The sequence below is a fragment of the Podarcis liolepis genome (genome assembly GCF_965112155.1).
Source record: "Podarcis liolepis genome assembly, chromosome: 6".
Lineage (NCBI taxonomy): Eukaryota > Metazoa > Chordata > Lepidosauria > Squamata > Lacertidae > Podarcis > Podarcis liolepis.
Genome location: NC_139559.1, coordinates 39,145,799 through 39,162,979, shown reverse-complemented (window position 1 = coordinate 39,162,979; position 17,181 = coordinate 39,145,799). Strand labels below are relative to the sequence as shown.

At 41.3% G+C, this 17,181-nt stretch overlaps 1 protein-coding gene across 2 annotated transcripts in view; it reads right to left on the bottom strand.

Annotated features, from left to right (window-relative positions):
* Positions 1 to 272: 272 nt before the first annotated feature.
* The window catches only part of PLXNA2 (plexin A2), a 400,950-nt gene continuing 384,041 nt past the window's right edge, over positions 273 to 17,181 (bottom strand). For both annotated transcript variants that reach the window (XM_083508745.1, XM_083508746.1), the window contains exons 30-32: positions 12,905 to 13,117; positions 12,157 to 12,307; positions 273 to 9,715 (exon numbers count right to left, since the gene is read on the bottom strand). In XM_083508745.1, the coding sequence (XP_083364871.1) occupies positions 9,620 to 9,715; positions 12,157 to 12,307; positions 12,905 to 13,117 (460 nt within the window). In that variant the 3' untranslated portion in view covers positions 273 to 9,619. The remainder of the gene's footprint in view (positions 9,716 to 12,156; positions 12,308 to 12,904; positions 13,118 to 17,181) is intronic.

The window sequence follows — 17,181 nt, the reverse complement described above, 5'->3', positions numbered from 1 at the left end:
GGGGAAAATGTTTCTTTGTTAAGGAAAAAAAATCAGTACATGTAGCTAGATGGCAGTGTTTAACCTTCTTCTTCTTCAGCCTCTTGAGTTTTAAGTGCTTGGCATGTTGCAAAAATAAATTGGAGATTAAATATTTTGTTTCGCATCTCCCGTTACTGATTTATTACTGGTGCAACACAGCAAGTAAATATCCCTCACTGGTTTAGCAAGTGCAAGCAGTAGTAAATCCTACCTATCCCAAGCCAAGCTCGCTCAGGAACAAGATACAGATATTTTTATCCAGTAAACTTTATTTATATATAACAACAGTACAAAGTGAGTCCTTGGATTGCAAAATAGGAGTGTTTCATATTTACAATAGGTACACAATAATATATTAGAATAACAAAAACCTTTTTTCCCCTTGGAACATTTTTTTAAATACTTCAGCTTTCTTACATCCCCCCCCCCCCACAACACTTGTAAAAACAACAAAAACCAGACAACCATCTTAAAAAAAAATATAATACAGAACTCCAGTGTGTCAAGTATAAAGGAGGAGGAAAAGGATGAGAAAATGTTTAGGGTAGTGTAGAGTGGGTACATGTAGGCTATGCAGTCCAACAGCCTTACCAGACTGCTGCAGCAATTCAGTTCCAGGAATGGGACAAATTAAATAGAAGCCCTTTCTCATGCCACCTCAAATCTTCCTTACAGTACTCAACTGGATCATTATTAGAAATCCCACCAGATTAATTCCACAAGATTTGGGTCCTCTCTATTATTATTTTTGATATTAGTGCAGTTACAGAACGAAACATCAAATGAGAATATAGATTCCTTGTAGCACAACACTGGAAAGGAATCCACCGAGCATGGCATCGTCAGGGCCCCCATCCATTTTAACAAGGCTTGGTAGGAGCCGCTCGGTGGATTCGGCCGCCAGTGCTGTCTGAACATACTTGGTTGTAAATAACCCCCATCCTGCTGTCAGGCACAATGAAAGCTTATGGACAAGACCTATATCATGCTCACAATAAATCTAGAAAGTGTTTTGAACATTTCAAAACAAAAGCACCATTTCAGAAACTGTTTGTGCAAAGTACGGTCCCTGTAAACCTTCCAATATCTTGTTCCAAGATCACTGGGACATTATCTAAGCAGAATGTTGACAGCAAATTTTGAAATGCCAACTATTTTTACTTTTCAGAAATGGTACTAAATTTTGGAGAATTAAAACTGACAGGTACCAAAGTTCCCTTTTTACTTATGAACAAGTTGTCAAGTGTATTTTGGTATCTCCCTCTCCCCAATTTTGTAGTATCCTATTAAAAAAGCGTCCATTTTTGGCCAACAACGTGGTTTAAAAAAAACAACCATATGAAAAGTTGGTTTAAAAAATTTGCTGACTTCTCTGAAGCACCACATGCCTTGTAACAAGACAAAACAAAAGATATGGAAGGTTTAAAGTGTCCACACTTCTGCTTGTTTATTGGTATAAATGTATTTTTCAGACTCAGACCCTCATCAGGTTTCATCTGCGAAGGGGGGAAATACACAGACAAGAAGGCAAAACACAGACAACATAAAAGAGAAATTCTGGTCAAAAACAATAGACAAACACAGACACCTAAGCATTAACCACATTGAAAACAAACTGTGTTTCAGTTACGTAACCTGATTGATTCCACATGTTGAAAAACAATGGCAGTCTCAAATGACTAGATGAGATGAATTGCGTTATGTTCTTCAAATTTTCCTGATGCTGTGTTTGTTGCTAATACTGAACACAGCATCTAGGCAGATTCTCTCCCTGCCTGCATCTGAGGTAAGGATACAGATGTACCACAGAGCCTTGAAATGTTATGGGGGGAGCTCTCTACATTGATTCCTTATGAAATCCCTTCAAGATGGTCACCAGATCTGAAAATTGTTTACAGCAGGGCTGTGGAAGCTGTGGCCCTCCAGAGGTTGTTGAACTACCTCTCCCGTCATCTCTGACCATCAGCCATGCTGGCTGTGGCTGAAGTTCAACAATTGCTAGTGGGTGACTTGTTCACCATCCCTGGCTTACAGATGCATAAATGATTACACAGGGTTCTGGAGTTCATTTGTATCCTCAATTTGTCTGGAAACACTGCTTTTGGTTCCCAGGATGGCTTTAGGACAGGGGTCAGAAAACTTTTTTCAGCAGGGGGCCTGTCCACTGTCCATCAGACCTTGTGGGGGGCCAGACTATATTTTTTGGTGGGGGGGGGGAATGAATGTATTTCTATGCCCCATAAATAACCCAGAGATGCATTTTAAATAAAAACACACATTCTACTCATGTAAAAACACGTTGATTCCCAGACCATCTGTGGGCCGGATTTAGAAGGCAATTGGGCCGGATCCAGCCCCTGGGCCTTAGTTTGCCTACCCATGCTTTAGGAGGAAGAATGAGTGCACTTTCTTTTTTGCACTTCTGATGTAATGTATCAAGAGAAAATTTGCAATCTCTTCTGGTGAGATACCTGATTCCCAGCTCATTCTTCTCACTCTGAGAGAACTGAGGGAAAAGGTCCCCATTTGCAAGTGACATAAGAAGTCCAAAAAGAGAAAGAACGGCTGACTCATGCTTCTTCTCATTTCCTAGTATTGTGAGATACTGCTAGTTATATATACTAAGTGAAGATGTACATTTGGAAAGGGGGGGAGGAAAGTCACAGAAGATCTCAAGAATATTTCAAAACACTACAAAATCCTTCAGAGACATATTTTACTGGAATTCCACAGAACCATTTTTTAAATTCCGATGAAGTCTTTCAAAAGGAAATACATTCAAAAGGTGTTTCAATTTTAAAACATTTTTTAAAAAAAATCTTCTAAAACTGAATGACCTGCATTTAGATTGTGGCCTTTCCTTAGCACATTTGTCTATGGGCTATGATTTCTTTCAGAAGAGTAGGCTAATGCATTGAACTCAAATTACCATCCCTTGATACATATCCCTGTCTACAAAGGTAAGGTGCCTTATCTGCATTACACTGGCAAGGTATGAGGTTGATTGGTAGTCATCACACACAGATACAAAAGGAGGGAGATCTGTTTATTGTTGATAGTTTTGGAAAATTCAGTTAGCATCTTGAAAAACGATGCATATCTCTTGAATATTTTTCACTTAGCTCCCACTGCTGTGCTCACTGGATGGGATATTGGACAGATGGGTAACAGTTAATGGGAACCAGAACTAACTGGGGGAAGAGAGAGAAGTTATCTCTGGAAACACATTTATTATTTAGAAGATCAGACTGCTCACTAGCAAGTAAACATATACAGTTAGCATCTCTCTGTATTGTTACTGGCTTGTGGTTTATAGTACTGTACAAATGGAATGCTGAAATCTGATAAACTCTAGCTCGGCTGGAGTTTAAATGGCTCTTTCATGTTGGGTATTTATTCTTCTCCAACTGCTCCTGCTGCTGTGTCCTTTTTCACCAGGGTTGAGTCTCCACTCAGCCTCTCTCTCCTCCCCCAAAGCTTAATCAGGTCAGGCTATTTTTGTTTCATTTTGCCTGTTGAACTGACTCCCATTGACAGGTGACTGTAGATAATACTGGAGCCTAAAAGGAGGGCTGAAGGGGAAGTCACAGCACCTGGCAATGCTAATGGGAGCTGCTCTCATTCTTACGCAAGTTGAAATAAGAGTTCTCTCAAACTGGAGCCTTCCGGGGATGTTCTCAGTCCTTCAGCCAGATGTAGAGCATGGCAAGCAAGAGCAACAAAACACATGCCACTATGCCTTTCCATTATTGCAACATTTGCACACTGGAGGCATCCTATGACGTTGTCTACCTCTAACTGGAATGGTTGCAGATGAGTTCCACTCATCCACACACTACGCAGCTTAGGTGAACAAACAGGACTACTTGGAGAAGAACTGAAGCACAGTACCAGCAGCTCTTGTGTTTGGGTGGGAGGTAAAGTTTAAGAGAAGAGACACTGCACTGAGATGCACAAATGATATATCAAAACTTTGGCCCCTTTGTTAGGCTGATGAAATTTTGGGGCAGTTCATCTAGACTATGACGACAAATGATTTCACTTAAACTGAAGTAAACTCAAATGAGTAAGTGGGACCATTCTAGCAAAGTATCTGCTGCTAAAGGGGTCTGGGAGCCCTTCGACCACTTTGGCAGAGGGCAGAAATGAGCTGCCCTGGCAGGCATTCTTTTGACCCAAAATATTGTTAACCGCAAGGAATGGGAGGACACTTTGATAAAAAGTCCTACTTTATGATGTCAGCCCATGACAATGATACTGAGTCTAGAAAACATGGAGGTACGACAAATAGGGAAATAGACTATTTTGGAAGGAGCTTAGATGGGGCTGCACTCCCTTTTAAGAGCAAAGTCCACACTAAATAGGCACTAAATAGGGAAGCTTAGGTGGCTGAGGTGGGTTGGTATGCTCTTTGCCAGCTTAGGGTAGCTGTTGGCACAGCAGCCCATCTAGATATGTGTACTAGTTGCATCTGTGTTGTTTGTAGGATTGCATTTGCAGAGAGTTCAGAAACTTCAGCTACTGCAAAATGTAACTACGGTATTCAGGTTCTGGTGGAAGCCAGGTGGTCAATTCAGGTGACACATGGCAACAGCTGAACTGGCTGCCTGTGCATTTCTGATCCCAATTTAAAGTGCTGTTTTTAATTTTTAAAGCATTAAGAAAGTTTGGGGCTGAGTCAACCAAAGGACCACCTTCATTCATAACAGCCTGCCTACATGTTATGATCACCAACCACCCTTCTTAGGAGAGAGCATCTTCTGCAGTGGCCCCGCACTGCTGGCATACATCGCCACTGGGAAGACTTAATTGTTACAGGCTTTTTGGAGCACATTAAAGACCTGGCTTTTACATGAGATATTTCCTTTGGCTGTTTCATGGTTCAGTAGCTGGTTCAATATGTGTAATTTTGGGTCAGACGGGTATTGTTGTTGTTTTTTAACTACTGCTGGCCTTTATTATGTATTTTCAGACTGTGACTGTACTGTATTTGATTCTACCTTGTTTTTACCACTTTGAGAGGGTTTCTATCTTTTAAGGTGACCTAAACCTGTTTTAAATAAATTAAATTATAAACATTTTTGCAACACAAATTGTTAATTTAGCCAGAGGCTCTGCTCAGAACAGCTGTAGCACTTTAGCTGTTTACCCCTTCTACCACACTCTAAATGATCATGGAACCTATTACTGACAGAAGGGTCCATTGCTTTGGCAAGTGATGCGGATGCAGAATTTTAGTGCTGGGAGGAGGGAAAAAAACCCCCCACTACAGCAGGGGCAGGCAAGTGTGCTAACTAGATGGAATTTTATTTTATTTTTTAAAAACGAAGGCCTTCAAAGGAAAGAAGCATTTGATTAGCACATCACTACCCCTTGCAGTGGGCTCTTTGATGGCTCTGGATAGCACTCATCAATGGAAGATTAAATGGAATTATTCAAACGGCCGTGCTAGGCACAGAAATTCCAGAAATGACGTCTCTGGCTTTGATGTGAAAACACCTGAAACAGAGCAGGCTGGGACTCAAACATCAGGGGAAGGAGTCACTGACACAGATAGGGAATGTCACCTAAGGCAAATGCAACGGCTTTTAAATGCTCAAACCCTGCTGCTGTCCAAAGAAAAACAGTATTTGAATCTTACCCCACCATACTAAAGCCATCCATGAATCAGGCTATGAAGCAGCCACAACTGGACTGTTTGGTAGCCGTTTGGTTCCCATATTTATTTAATTGTGGAGCAGAAATTTGAGAATGACATGTATTCCCAGTTTAGCTTTAGATAAATTTCATCCAGCCAGAGGGCAGAAAATACTAGAAGAAATGATACCACACAGGAGATCCCTTCCAGCCTTAAAAACTGTGTGTGGAGGTCATCAGTATACAATGGAAAAGTGTAACTGTAGGAAGCAATGCTTATAGTTAGGGGCCACTTGCAGACAGTGCCTGAATCAGCATGCCTGACACCTGCTAACAACAAAAGGATCAAGCCAATTGATGTGCATTTTGACACTAGATGGCTACACAACCTAAACCAGCAACTCTAGTGTTACCCACCCCTTCTAGATAGTACCTCTGGGTGAGTTACCTCTTCCTCTACTTTTGATTAAATACTCAAGAAACTGCAGCCCCAGTTTGGAAAGATGAAGGTACACCCATACAGAACATCTGTAAAAAGTGAAAACCAATAAAAATGAAAGTGCACTGAAGGAGACCTAACATGATCTAATTGTGAAGTACCTGTAATTGGTTGAAGTGGAAATTCTTTTAACAAAAATTGGCTGTTAAACATTAACAATTAAGTTCAGGAACAGAGGAGACAAATCTGCTCTTGCAATCAAACTCACACTGCCAGACAGTACAGAGGTAACGCTCTGGAAACCAAGCTGCCCTTATTCTGAGATGCCTCCATTCATTTGGCTCCTGGTCCCTGTTCCTGCCAAGTCAATGTAAATCAGAGCTTTCTGGCTGCAAAGCTTTGGCTGCTGTGAATGTCAAAGGCTTTGGCTTATTGCACAAGGTCAGTCATTAGTATTTCTTTCAGGCTATTAATAGGGCCCAGGGAAACTTATGAAAGTGAATTATCAGGGGGAAAGTGGGCTTGGCACAGCTTTTAATGAATTATAATTAAAGCAGCAAGTTGCTCCTTTCCTTTATCCTTTTGCTGGCAGCATTCAGGATAATGATTAGAAAGTAAAAATTGGGAATTCTCACTGAGTAAGGGATTTAACGTGCAACCCACTCACCCTCAGCCTTCTGTGGAAGCAGCTCCATCTCTCACTATAGGAAATAGGGGTAGTGGCATGGCTGCCCAAGCCATTTAGTGGCAAGAAGTGTCTGCTCTACCAGAGAAGATGCTCCTTCCTCATATGCTGAACAGGATCTTAATAATGTATGAGCCTACTCATGAAAGGACTCCACTCAATAAACAGGAAAGAGGGCTGAGGTGGTCCCTCCCCTGATACTGCAAGCCTCCCTGACCCAGTGAGTATGGACAACTGAAGAGAGGAAGCCTACAAACGGACAGCTCTACGCCTGTGCACTTCCACGCAATTTGGAAACCCATTCATGCAGAATTCCATATCTTGTGGAAGCCTATGTGCATAGAGCTCTAGAAACATAGGCTCCCCCTATTCAGATGTTCATGCTCAACGTGGGGGGAGGGAGGTGCACAATGTCATGGGTAGGGCCACCCGTACCACCCCACTTCCTAATTGCATGGAGCCCACTTCATGCATATAATAGTACCTTCCAGTGCTTCTGAAGTCTAAATCCTGCTTTGGACTGATGTGGCAAGGATAGGCCCAGGAGATAGCTGAGAAATATAGGTGCTATAAAAGTGAGTTAGGAGTAAAAGCCTTTGGGGTGGGGGTGGGGATTCACCTAATGACTCCTCCTGTCAGTGGAAGCACTGCACAATGACTTCCACTTGTGCAACATGGCTTTAACCCTCTCCTCCCCATGCTTGCCACTGTCCTCCCCAAAACTGATTCAGTGTGTGTGTGTGTGTGTGTGTGTGTGTGTGTGTGTGTCCCAGAACAGTGTGCAGGGGGAAGAGAGCAAATTTTCAGCTTAGCACAATGTTGAATTCCTCCCTTGTTTTTCCTGATTCTGAGAATTCCCTTCATCAAACAGCTATACAAAGTTACTAAATGGTTACTTCATGACAACTCCTCCCCAGACACCTTTAGGTTTTCCAGTACAGTACTGGTGCTCTGGCAACCTATAACGAGCAGGCGATAGTATCCACTGAATCCATCAAGAGCAGCTGTTTTAAACCCTAGACATTTAATTGTCTTATGCTGAAAATGCTATACAGTTTGGGAGGTGGTGGCACAGTCAGAATGGTCATACATGCTGGTGTCACAACCAGCTTCTTCCTAGACCTCGCTTGAGGGAACCATTCTACTTCCCTCAAATCCGACTCAGATTCCAGTCACGGGATCTGAAACTGTGTGGTCGATAATCTTGCCTTCCATTAGGCCTAATTGTCTTGCCCCAGTCACCCTTCTTAGCTGCAGCCTGCACAAATATCAATATTTATTACAGAGAGAAATATTTACAGCATCCCACCTGCTACTTGGCACTCTCGAAAGGGACAAGAAAGCTTTGGTCTTTTTCTTTTTTAAAAAAGGAACAACAACAACAACTCACAGACACCAGCCTTCAACTGATCACTAAGAAATGGGCTGTTAGGGTCAGCTAAGAAACCTAACCCAAGACAGGACACATGGACAAAGACAAAGACAACAGCCATTAACAGGCATGTAGAGTGTGCCATTTCCTTTTGTCTCCCTTCCCACTAGATATAGAAGTCTTATGCTCGACCTTTGCATGACCTTGCATATGGTGTGAGGAAAAAAAATGCAAATGCCATTTGTCCTGATTGCATAAGCACCAGCGAATCCAATGTGGGAAAGCAATAAATATGTTGCCTCACTAGGTCTACGTTGTTCAAGTATTACTTGCTGTAAACATTCTTTCCTTTACTGCAAGAAATCACATAGTGACTAGGAAAACAACGACCCAAAAGCTAACCAACCCACACCCCAAGCAACTAAGAAAGCCAATTAGTTTTTACACAAATTGCACCTGCAGAAGCCCACAATGCACCAGTTTCAGTTTAAACCACTCACAATTTCCTTAGCTTCAAAACGGACAGGACATTCCTTAGGAACACAGTTGTCAAATACACAGAGACAGGGAGGAATCTCTTCAACAGGGAGAAGGTTTGTATCAACGCAGAAGAGGAATGAAGGACTTTCATAAAATCATATGCCCCTCCAACGGTAAATAAGGAGTATTAAAAAAATATCTGTACTCTATAAATGCACAGCTGAAGATGAATTTCAAGACAGATGGGCTGAAGGACTGGATGGCTTTTCCACTCAGGTACATTTCTGCTAAGTGCCTCTTGCAGATACAGACTGCTGGACTTTCTTTCCCCAGCTGCACTATTTGAAAGGTTTGGTGCAAATTTGTGCTTGCGGGGCTTTCTGTAAGTTCCCAGGCAGAGGCATAAATGGAGTTTTTCAAACATTCCCAAAGGCGTGAAAATCCACTTGCGAACCATCCATCTGAGCCACAGACAACGGGGATCTCATGAGATGGGAGGGGCAGTGTATGCAGCGGAATTTTTTCAATGGGATATTTGATGTGGCCACTGTGGTTTTTGTTACATTTCATTTTTTTTCTTCTCTCTTTCCTTTTTCTTTAAAAAACAAAACAAAACTTTAAATAGCATTTTTGTTATCTCCTAATATACATCAAACAACTTTCATGCAAAGCAGCAGTCATGGAGGAATCTAGGCTTCCCAGAACCTTTCTAGGTGTACAACTTGAGGAACTCAACTTCTTGGCAAAGCCAACTGGTTTCTTTTTTAGATGCGCCATTGTTACTGGTTTTCTCCTGTCCTTTTGGCTGAAATCTGATGATCGAATTGTGAGCTACGTATCTGGGCTAACATCTCTTCCTCGGTGGAGGTTGTCACAGTACTTTAGGTGTGTTCCCAGCAGCCTCCTTGCTGGTTTTACTCAGTTCCCAGAAGTTTTTGAGGCAACTACTTCCATCTCTTTGTTCCAGGAGTTCCAGCTCCTTTCTTCAGCTCTCCATAGACATGGCACCAATAAGCTGTTCTACTTTGTATGCCAAGCGCTGCCGGCGCGCCTGCTCATCCTGCTCCAGAGCCCCGATGATCTAGAACCAAGATAAATGCCAACACGTTAGAAAGAGCAGAACTAATAATAAAAAACAGCCAAAATAGTGAGTCAGATTAAATGGAGAGAGGGATGGAAAAAAGGAAAGATAGAAACAAAGAAATGGTTTTAGAAAATCTAGGTGATTTTGGTATCTATATATATTCTGCTAAGAAAACTGCGCTGATTCTATTCTGTGGATTACACATAAAACCAAAAGTGGAGTTCTGCTGGACCAGAAGTCCAGCACCTTGATTTCACAGTGGCCAACCAGATACATACACAGGAGTGATGTTCTGACATTTCAGTCTAGCTTTGTTAGTAGTTACGATATATATACACCTGTTACTTTTTTTAGAGAGCTTGGAAGATGCATGAGGGTAGATGACCAACCTAATCCTAGCCTTTAGCTGTATTTCCGCCCAAGAAAAAGGTTAAGGGTAAAATGACTGCAAAGCAGAGTGCCACTGCCTTCACCAGCCCATACGCATTTTTGTGTTATCACAGTGGTGCACATTACCAGCAAAAAACACAATCATATTCTGGATGCTACATTTCCTGTATCATTTAACAAGAAAGTAATGAGGTTCTCATCCCTAATCGGCAAATGGCTGCTGCACAGTACCACGCGCTTATACATGCAATTAAATGACAAAAGCCTTGCTTTTAATGGTTGTAATTGCAAAATAGGCTTTTCTTGCACTGCAAATTAAAGGGTTGAACAGATGGTGGGAACTTGGTTTCAAGTGATGCATCCATCAGAAGAGCCCATGCTGCCAGCAACACTTTGCAAAATAGATTGTGTTTGAGTTGTGCCATACTATTCATTTCTGGGGGGAAAGGGATGGTGGGACAGCACCGTAGGTCAGAATGCTTTTTTGAAAGCATTTGGAGAGCAGTTCGGCTTTTCAAGCAGCTTTTTTAAAATAAACATTTAAACCACAACTCTGCTTTCTCTGACGACTGTGATGTAATTACATAATGATGAAGAGTAGTCACTAATTCAATTCTTTTTGAAATAAATTTCGATAATGGTAGATAGTGGATAGAATCACAAATGAGGCAACCTGACAAAGATAACTAGAAATTATCACAGGTCTCAAATAACACTTCAGAGGGTGTTTTGGGGGTTTTTACATCACATTTCACAATAAAGCTATTTTATAACACATGTTTTAAATCTACAATACTACAGGGATTTACAAGCTCATTTATAGAAATTTAGAGATGACTGCTTTTAGATTTCAAGATTAAAAACTAGCCCATGTTATATTGGTGCCTGTGATTAGGGACTTCTTGGTTGTGGCATCCTGCTTATGGAATTCAGGAAGAGTCCTTTACCTTTCTCTCTTTTTGACACCATTCATTTTATTTCCCCAGGCTTTTAACGGTTTAGTTTTTAAACCATTAGGATGCGATACATAAAAACTAGGCGCATGCATGGTTTGGGTTCTTTTGGTTCCAAGTTACACTAAGAATATGTTTATGATATATGGGACCAGAATCTCAAGAACTGGACATGTACCTTTCACAGACAAAATGCCACAATGGCAAGCTGTTTTTAAAACTCGGGTGTTTCAAACACATCTTTTGATATGGGATAACGGGGTGTGTGTGTCTGCTGTTCAAATACAGCTGAAGGGCTTTTGACTGGGACCAATTTCTTTTCTTAAGTATCTTCACTAGAGTTCCCATATTTCAAAAAGTAATTTTGGAGCTACTGTTAAGGAAAGTCGGCAAAAACGACACTGCCGACATAGATTGCCAGATTTTCCTGGACATTTTACGATTTCCGCCTGAACACTGCTTCCAACTGCAGTATTCCAAGTATGTCCGGGAAATTCAGGACGTAGCGCAACCCTATCTTCCTGATCACTGACTTATTTCTGAGCATCATTCAATATGCTTGTGCTAACCTTTAAACCCTTCATGGCTTGGGACAAGGTACAAGCCTGACTGTGCACATAGACTTCACCAGCTGAGTTGAAAGCAACTAGGGAGAGGGCCTTCTTAGCTGTGGTGCCCTGTTTATGAAATATTTAATATTGTAATTTGTTAGGGCTGCAATCCAAAATATTTTCTTTTCGGCGTTGGTGTGTGTGTGAAATCCAAAGGTGGTTCAACTGCTTAGTCCTATGTGCTGCAGGATAGAAGTGTGAGCAGGCTCCTTAGAGCTTTAGTCAAATGTATTTATATCCTTCCTCAAGCCTTTCTGCTCAGCATGGAAAGACCAGGAATGATGCTGGTGGGGTTGTAGTGGGGGTGTTGAAGGGACAGCATTTATGTCTTTGTGCCCCCTACATGATTCCACTATGCCCCCCCACTGAATAGTAACTGAATAGGCCTTGTGTGTCTTATCCATCAAGTTATGGCAACAACACTCAGGTGCCTCAAGAGACAAATAGTTCCTTGGGGCCCTCCAAGGAAGAAATGTTTCCTCACCTCCTCACTGTATTTGCTGACATAGGAATAGATTTCATTGAGTGCACTCAGCATGTTGAAATCAATAGAGTGCAGGCGTGACTGTTCTGCGAGGTAGGCATTCATATCTTGGTCACTGATGGCTGGGAGTTTTGCAATGTCTGCATAATACCTGCAAAAGAAATGGAAAGGAATACATGAGAATGGTGTACTTTGGAAACAGAAAGGAATGTGTATATTGCTAGACAGATAGGTCTTGTAGGGTTTATAAAGAAGCTTAAAGTAAGTTGCATTTTTTCAAATAATGGATAAGTTGCCACATGCCATGTTAACAGCATTACATAAAAACTAGCAACTGCTTATTTCTGAAAAAACAGCAACCCTGTATTACTTAGTAATGGAAAACGAAACAAGCAACTCCACTTGTAGAAATACTTTTGGAGCTTGAGAAGAGAGAAGAGCAACTGATGATCAAAGAGTGAAAGCTCAATCAAAAACTAAAACAGCACTAGAATGAATTGAAAGAAAAAGAGGAAAGTACATTAGGAAGCAAAACAAGAATGTGAACGGGAGAGGACACTGTGGTTAATACTACAACACTTCCAGTATGTGCAAATAGATATTTGATGACACAAGAAGACAACACTTTTCTGTCTGTGCTAACCCAATGCAGCAGTTCTCAGTGAAAGTACCACAGTAACTGCATACTTGGGAGAAATTTGGAGGAAGCAGCTCACAACATAGTAGGCATTCATTGATCCCCACTTACCTCTCTACCCAGCTTTTATAGCTGGGTATGTCCTTAGCATAGAGCAGCTTGTTGGAGGGGGAGTCCTTGCCCAGACGGTGCTCTGAGGTGGAACAAGAATCCATAAAGGTCTGAGCCACGACTGAGAGGCAGGCATCTGTGATACTTCCCTTATGGATGTCGAAGACGAACTGTGGATTTTTAATTACATTCACCCAGAAACGGAGGGGAAGGCTGTAGAAACATAAGCACACATTACAAGTTCAAGGAAGAGAATAACATATCTTCTCTCACCAATCTTTCTTTCTTTCTTTCTTTCTTTCTTTCTTTCTTTCTTTCTTTCTTTCTTTCTTTCTTTTCTTTCTCCCTCACAAAATAGCATGCAATGCCCACATAAAATTAAGAGTATATGTTTAGTAAGAAAGGCTCCAAGCAGTACATAAAAAGAATCAGAACCAGATTACAATGGGAACTAAACTGCAGCCAAATTCAAAATCATTTTCCTGTAAGATGTTAGGAAAAGTACACAAAATCAAATTTGAGCGATTTTCTTGTTGCACTGTTTTTGTTGTTGTTTTTGTGCTGAACACTCACTAGAGTGATTATGTCTTCTAGCCAGTTCTGTGCAAATCCTGTTCTATGGCTACTCTCCAAATGGGTATGTGTTTGCATTTAATATGTTAATAGGTTCCTGTTGCATATATTGTGCCAATAGGCTCGTCCTGTGTACCCAGAGCCAACTCACAATAAGTTTTTTTTAGAGAGTGTCAGCCCTTCTCTTTAATTTTTAATTAATCTGAAGAGAGCCGGTGTTGTGTTCATTTACTTGCTTGTCTCTTTTGCTCATAAAGGCCAACATTATCCTCTGAGAAAAAACAAAAACTCTGTGTTCCTATTTAAAAAAAAAAATGAGTATCTGTTTCAAACTCCAGGTAACCATCCTCAGAAAGAGAATTATACATTTTGATTGCATAAATGTTCTTTACAGAAGTTTGTGAATAATGGCTGGTCCTAGGCATGTCAACAGCTATTTTCATCCACTGCTGGAGAAAATTAGTGATATTGCCATACTTGATAATTCCTTGGTTTAGAAAGTAAACTTGGTGACTTATAATTCTTGCCTTGAATACAGCTGCAGGTGGTGTGGTAGGGCAGAGGTGCTCACCCAATCTCTTGGCAGATGAGTCGCTGCTGCTTACCAGGAGAGGTGAGGTGGTGGTGAAGTGCAAATGACTGGCTGAGCCAACCCTGTGCTCCTGCCAGTGTGTTTGCACTATGCTACCCTCTCCGCAGCCTTGCCCCTCTTGGTAAGCAGCAGTGACTCACCTGCTGAGAGGTCAGGTAAGCATCTTCGTTTCACCATGCTGCCCACTACTGCTTAACCACTGAGTATTTCTAGGGAATGGGTTTTTAATTTAGCTCAGTATTCAGTCTCTCAGATTCAATCTTAAGCAAGGGATGGCCTCAGATCTTGGAGAGCCACTTCAAGTCAGAATAGATTGGGCTATTTCCTATGTTTCTATGCCAAGAGGGAAAACTGAGTTGCTTCCTTCCCTCTGGCAGACCAGAAGAAATGCTTTCCCCAGGGAATTCCCCTGGTGCCAAACTTGTAATCATTTCAGATGTCAGGCAGAGATGCTTATGTTTTCCTGGAGATTTAGGCTGCAATTATATGCTATTGTGCTGTGAAATCTGTTTTTAATAATGTTTATGCAATTTTAATTTTTTTATTTTTTTACTTGGGTTGTAAATCACTTCAAGATTTTTTAAAGTGGGAAATGAAGTATAAATTGAATAAGTCTAAACCTGTCAGCAGGTAAGGTAAGGTTGGGGGGGGGAAGTGTAGTGATCCTGAGTATCTATGAGAGATTTAGGGACAGGCTAGATTCTGCAATGCTTCTGATAATATCAATGCAGACTTAAGAGCATATGCCCAATTTTGGGTCATAGTTGGGCTTGAAAATGTGTTGTTTTCCAGTTTTTAAAAAACAGTTCAGCTTGACAAACACAATCATAAAATGTACTAGAGGGATCATGAATCTCCAGGGGAAATTACTGCCCACTGTGGGCTTGATTCCCTCCTGAATACCTGTCCAGGGAGATTTCGCCTCTGGGCTTCTGTTCTATAGTGAATAGATCAGTTGTGTTAAAGACATAAGAAATAAATACATGAGCTGAACCAGGAATAAGTCACAAAGAGCACTGCAGTTCTTGAGGAAACTTGACTGGCTGCTAAACTCCTGCACACTGCATTTTACTAATACACAGGGGCTAATTCCTTACATCTTTCCTTAAACTGTCAGCAGTGGAACATGACAACAGGCAGGTTTCTTTTGACTGTGTTCATGATGAGGTGCAACACTGAGACATGTTTCTGACAAATCTCTAGAACCCCTTCTCCCAATTGTTCATGCAGCTCAAGACTTGCAGCGTCAGTTTCACACTACAAAGTCATAGGCACTTTTAGCCATTTTCTTACTGCTTTGCCAGATGCTTGCAACAAAAAAGCAGAGGATGACTGCCTGTTGCCCTGTCCTCTTGGACGGCGAGTTAGAGGCTTTCCTTCTAAATCCTAGGCATCTGCAATATATGATTCACTTTCCTCTGTGGCAGGATCAAAACAAAGCTGCCACTTCCTGCTAGCTTTTGAGTGTGTGACAGGGAATCCTGCTTTAATAAAGATGAACTACTGTGTGCACCCAATGCTAAGCTAGATTGTTTCTCTGCTGTTCCAACTTGGATTCTGTCCAATAAGCATTTCCCAGTCTGCAAAAGAGTGTAATTCCCACAAATTGCCAACCTTGTTCTTTCAGTAACTTTCAGTTACTTCACTCAACACTTCTCCTGACTGACCTTCACAGCACCAGTAAAACACCTCAATCTTCAAAACACTATAATGCTTAAATCTTTCTTTCTTCGGGACAATCAGGGGATAAGAGTAACCCCTCCTTCAGTGGAGCGACAACACCCAGGAAAGAAAAAAGATGGTGCTCTAGCACTAAATAGTCTGGGCAGCTTGGGTCAACTGCCAAAATCTGCTGCTAATGCCGGGCATTGTCCTAAATCTCAGTGAGTTTGATTCCCCATTTGTAAAAACAGCACTGCTTCCCCCTGGCTGATAGCACTATTTGCCAGGCTGTATATGTGCTGTGGGAATGAACGAATCCAAAAGAGGCATAAGAGAATCCCATAGAAAAGGTGCAAGGCATCTTAAGTTTTTTTTCTTGGAAGGCCTGGGACAACATGCTTTTCTTTCTAGATCGCTTATGATACCCTCTGCATTAAATTCAATCTGCACATTTATTTGATTTCAGTAATTACTAGCCAGCTCCAAATGTAGCAGATGTACTGGGGGGGCGGGTGATACTAAGAAGGACTAGATAGATTTGGAAAGAGGCAAGTTCTGTCTCACATAAGCAAGTTGCTGCTGGCAGTGTGGTGGCAGCGAGGATTGGAAAGAAACCCTCAATTTATCATTCAGCAGCTGCCAAAAAGCAGGTCAAAAAGGGGAACTTGCCCACTCCAGAAATGCTTCCTGCAAGTATATGCAATCTTATATGCAATTTGTATGCAGGCATACAAATTAAAACCATGAAATAAATATTAAGTTCTTGCTTTCCTTTTCCTGAGTCCAGCTGTGGAAGGATCTGAGTGCTCGGGAAAGGGCAACAGGTCAATCGCAGGATACGAACTTTGCATGTAGAAAATCCAAGGCCCAACTAAGATGATTTGAAGAATTCCGTCTTCACAAATTGCTGTACCGAATTGCCCTGACCAAATGACCTCTTGGACTAATGTGTGGATTGGAACCTAGCTATGCAATACACTGTGCACTTCTCCAAATGTTGTGCTACAGTTCTTAGCAGTTTGAGCGTACCAAAATAGGGTTTTTTTTAAATCAAAAAAAAATTTTGAGATAAATCAAAACAATGTGTTTTGAGAGAAATTGCACAATTAAATAGATATTGAAATATGTATTTCAAGATGCATTTTGACACAATTAAGACATGTATTCACAGATTAATGCAGAGATGGAATGGGACTACTGTATGGTTAAAAAAGATGCAAAAATGACATGAGCTGGAAAGAGATTAATCTATCCCTAGGTTCGATCCTTGGTATTTCCAGTTAAAATATCTCAGATGGCAGGAAGGGCGTGGACACTTTTGCTGAGCTAAATGGACCAATGATCTGACTTAGTGTAAGGCAGCTTTTTGTGTTTGCATGATCACAGTTGAAAGAGGAAGATTTGGATGCCGGTTGGAATTTGGACACAGGAGTGTCTGTCTCTCCTTTCA